Below are 3922 nucleotides of genomic sequence, written 5' to 3'. Positions count from 1 at the left end.
TAGTGGCTTTTCAATAAACTAGTTTTGCAGCATAGGATTTTGTTGGCGCTTAGAGATGAGTAAAAAAATCAATGGTTGTTCACACAAATCATTCTTCTTTTAACAAATTACAAAACTCAACTTAAATTTTTGTAAAAGAAAGAGTGGAAACCATTATAAAAAGGCGGTCACATTATCGTCCGGGATACTTAATGAAAGGCATAGTTGTAGTATGCTCATGTTTAGCGGGCTTTTTACACACACTATCAGCGCCAGTAGGGAAAGCTTACAGGCAACGCGACCCTCCCTACCTCTCCATTTTCTGTGTTGGGATTCATCTTCGAGGTATGGACCACCAACATCTGTTTTTCACAAATGTATAGCTTGCAGTCAAGTCTGAAGCTTTGCGTCGCGTTTTGCGTGTTTTATCTACAAAAGCAGAAAATGGAATGCCTTACTCTGGCCGGAAGGATTCAGATCTGCACGAAGCTATGGCCGGATAAATTTTATGATTTTACCCATGCGATGCTTTAGGGTTAGGGCCAGATTGTGCATTTGTTGGATCGCCATAGCTTTCTCGCTCCCTCATGTAGCAGACACTGCAGTTCGAAGAGCTGATTGCTGTTTCTGAAGCAGAGAGAAATGCCTGCCCCTGAGAATCTCCCGGGTCCGAACACTGGAGCAAACTCAAGAAAGAAGAAGAAGAAGCAGGCAAAGGAAGAGAGGGACCGGCTGAAGCAGGTCGAGAAGAAGAAGCGAAGGCTTGAGAAGGCGCTGGCCACAGCAGCTGCCATACGGATAGAACTTGAGAAGAAGAAGCAGAGGCGGAAGGAAGAAGAGCAGCGGCTTGATGAGGAAGGGGCTGCCCTTGCAGAAGCCGTCGCTCTCCAAGTTCTAGTAGAGGAGGAAGTGGGTGCCCTCGAAGAGTCCAGTGGTCCTCCTGGTGCCAGTTCAGAAGAGACAGATCAGAGTGTTGATAGTAAATGTGAGGAAGTTGGTAAGCTTCCATCCCCTGGTAAAGCCCTGAAAAATGTACCCCTGGATGTGAAGCAGCAGATATGCTCCACTTTTGTGGCAGCTGTTACAGATGATAAGAGCAAGGTTGATGGTGTGAGAAAAGATCTTTATCATGGTCGAGAGGTTAGCACCAATGGTGCATTTGGCCGTGTTAACAGGGACAAATTTGAAGAAATGCAGGTGGGAAAACTAGTGATCTCTGACTGGCAGATCCTTATCAATCCAAGAGTCAATCTGAAAGCTAGTAGTGAGAGGGCCCAAGCGGCAGAGTTGGCTGCTGGAATGGCAGCAGCGCAAGCAGTTGCCGCCCTACGCATAGCAGAGGAGGCAAGAGCAGAGGCTGAGGCAGCTAAGAAGGCAGCAGAGGCAGCGATAAGTCAAGTTTTGGATAGAAGGCAATTATCAAATGTCGAATCAGCACATCAGGTTGGCTTTTATATGTTTGCAGTGCATACATGCCTTTTGTTGTTTTCTTAATATTATGTCATGTATCTTCTTCATTATTGTTCAGATGACATCCTCACGCTTTTATTTTAACCTATACTGCATCAGGACTACTTTTGTTTGTTTGTTTGTTTTTTTGGATGCCTCTGAACAGGTCACGTTTCAGCCTATGAACATAGAGATGGAAAGAGACGAATTAAAGGCACGACTGGAAGAAACTGAACGCCAGTTGAAAGAGAAAACCAGACAGGTTGCTCACCTGGAACAAAGTTTGGAGAACATGACTCAATATCTACTTCATTTGAAAGCAAAGCTCCCTTTGCCCCCTAGCAGTTTAGAAAGGGAAGGCGAAACTTCAGAAAGGGGCAGTACTAATCTTACTGAGTCATCAGGTGGGACAGATCAATAAGGGGGCATTAATAATAAACATGAAGGTGATACAGCTGTTTTTGCTGCTGATTCCCAACACTCACTTTCCCAATTAGCGAGCAATGAATCTTGGAATTAGGTAATGGCAATTTGGACGTTGAGTGCAGGCAAGGTATGCCCCTGAGCAGAAATGTGGCAATTCGAAGAATTCTATGGAATGATGGAGTTGACAACGCAAAGCTGAGTTGATAAAGCAAAGCATCGAGACTAGGTTCTTATGAAGCCAGATTTGCATGCTCTTTCTTGCCAAGTTGGGGAATCAAGCTGGACTTTTCATTGCCATATAAACGTGTTTGTAGGTCATTGCGTACTTGTTAGCAACGGGCGTGAATGGTGGACCTCTGGCTCATGGGTGGTGGAGATATCTTGCAGTTGCCATTGGGTGGCGCTTGCAAAGGCCTTTCAGTTTTCTGTGTACTAAACTGAGCTTATGTCAGGAATACTGGTCTTACCCTTATAAGATTGCCATATAAACGTGTTTGTAGGTCATTGCGTACTTGTTAGCAATGGGCGTGGTTGGTGGACCTCTGGCTCATGGGTGGTGGAGATATGCGGTTGCCAATGGGTGGCGCTTGCATAGGCCTTTCAGTTTTCTGAATACTAAACTGAGCTTATGTCGGGAATACTGGTCTTACCCTTATAAGATTGTGATGTGCTGCCTTTTTTATTTGGACGGGTGATACTTAAAAGTAGAAGGATTGTAATGTAGTAGGCTATCATGGTCATTGTTTTTTCTATATTTTCTTCATAGAGAATCTCTCAATGTGAGTTGTTGCAAAAGGCCTTTAATTAGCATTTATGGCATCTCAACCCTCTGCGAGCTACCTGTCTGAAGAAGTCAAAATGTATTGAAGCTTTTAGGTACTTTGAAAGGCATAATGTAATTCTGATGGTGTAGCAACTTGGAGAAGGCTCCAGAAATAGGATATTAAACGGCACCTTATGCGACTACTACATGACTGTCACATGTGAGCAGAGTTAGTTATAGTGAAGATGATAGAGAATTAGAGAGGGCTGGTGACATCTTGTGGGGCCCCTGTGGCTTTAGTTGGAAGCCATATGTTGGAGTCATTAGACCAGTGTAGTAGACTTGTGCCTTATGTGCATGTGAGTAGCAGGGAAGATGGAGAACAATGGGGAAGAGACACATGCACAACACACAACTACTTGAACTACTGTGTGCTTATGTGCAAGATTGTAATTCTGATGGTGTGGCAACTTGGAGAAGGCTCCAGAATTAGGATATATTAAACGGCACCTTATGCGACTACTACATGATTGTCACATGTGAGCAGAGTTAGTTATGGTGAAGATGATAGAGAATTAGAGGGGGCTGGTGACCTCTTGTGGGGCCTTTAGTTGGAAGCCATATGTTGGGAGTCATTAGACCAGTGTGGTAGACTTGTGACCTACGAAATAATGTGAAAAAATTACTTCAAATTGCCCAAAGGGTGTCCTATATATGGGTGCATTGCCCGGGTTCCTTTGTGTCCCTATACGGTTATCAAATTGGCCCCAAATCAGTCCAAAACCTGGCTGTCGAAACATGTGGAGGAGTGTGAGTGACCCAAGTTTGTGTGGAGAGCAAACCAAGCCAGTTTTACTCTCCTTGTCTCCTTCACCTTCCAGACTATGTCTCCTGCTTTCTCTACTCAAAGCTACGCAAGGTAAGAACCCTCCAGACTATATCTCCTAGTGCTTTCTCTACTCCAAAATACACAAGGTAAGGTACAATGGAGATTCCGCTACCACTGGGCTCTTGCAACCCTTTCGACAATCCCACTTTTCAGCTCCGCACTATCTCTTCTTCCTGTTACAAGCCAATCTCTCTCTTTTCTTCTTATCTCCAATCCCTTACCTACTCATCAAGCTTCAATCCATCCTAGTATGAGATTCACTCTAAGCTTGCTCCTTCACTTAAGAGAGCCTTATGCAAGCTTCCCACCCGCACGCAAACCTTAAATCTCAAGTGAATTCACGAACTTATGTAAAAATCAACATAAGAAGAGCTCATATGAGAGCTAGAGCACTCACAAGTACCATGAAACAAAAG

At 44.2% G+C, this 3922-nt stretch overlaps 1 protein-coding gene across 1 annotated transcript; it reads left to right on the top strand.

Moving 5' to 3' along the window:
- The first annotated feature begins 217 nt into the window (after nt 1-217).
- Nucleotides 218-2608, top strand: LOC147618207 (uncharacterized). The gene is made up of 2 exons (XM_086774647.1): nt 218-1422; nt 1595-2608. The coding sequence occupies exons 1-2, from the start codon at nt 622-624 to the stop codon at nt 1847-1849; spliced, it is 1056 nt and encodes a 351-aa protein (XP_086630773.1). The 5' UTR covers nt 218-621; the 3' UTR covers nt 1850-2608.
- The last annotated feature ends 1314 nt before the right edge of the window (nt 2609-3922 follow it).

Source organism: Cibotium barometz, chromosome 35 (assembly GCF_041138505.1).
Source record: "Cibotium barometz isolate CiBa-2024 chromosome 35, ASM4113850v1, whole genome shotgun sequence".
Taxonomy (NCBI): domain Eukaryota; kingdom Viridiplantae; phylum Streptophyta; class Polypodiopsida; order Cyatheales; family Cibotiaceae; genus Cibotium; species Cibotium barometz.
This window is presented reverse-complemented; position numbering and strand designations above follow the sequence as displayed.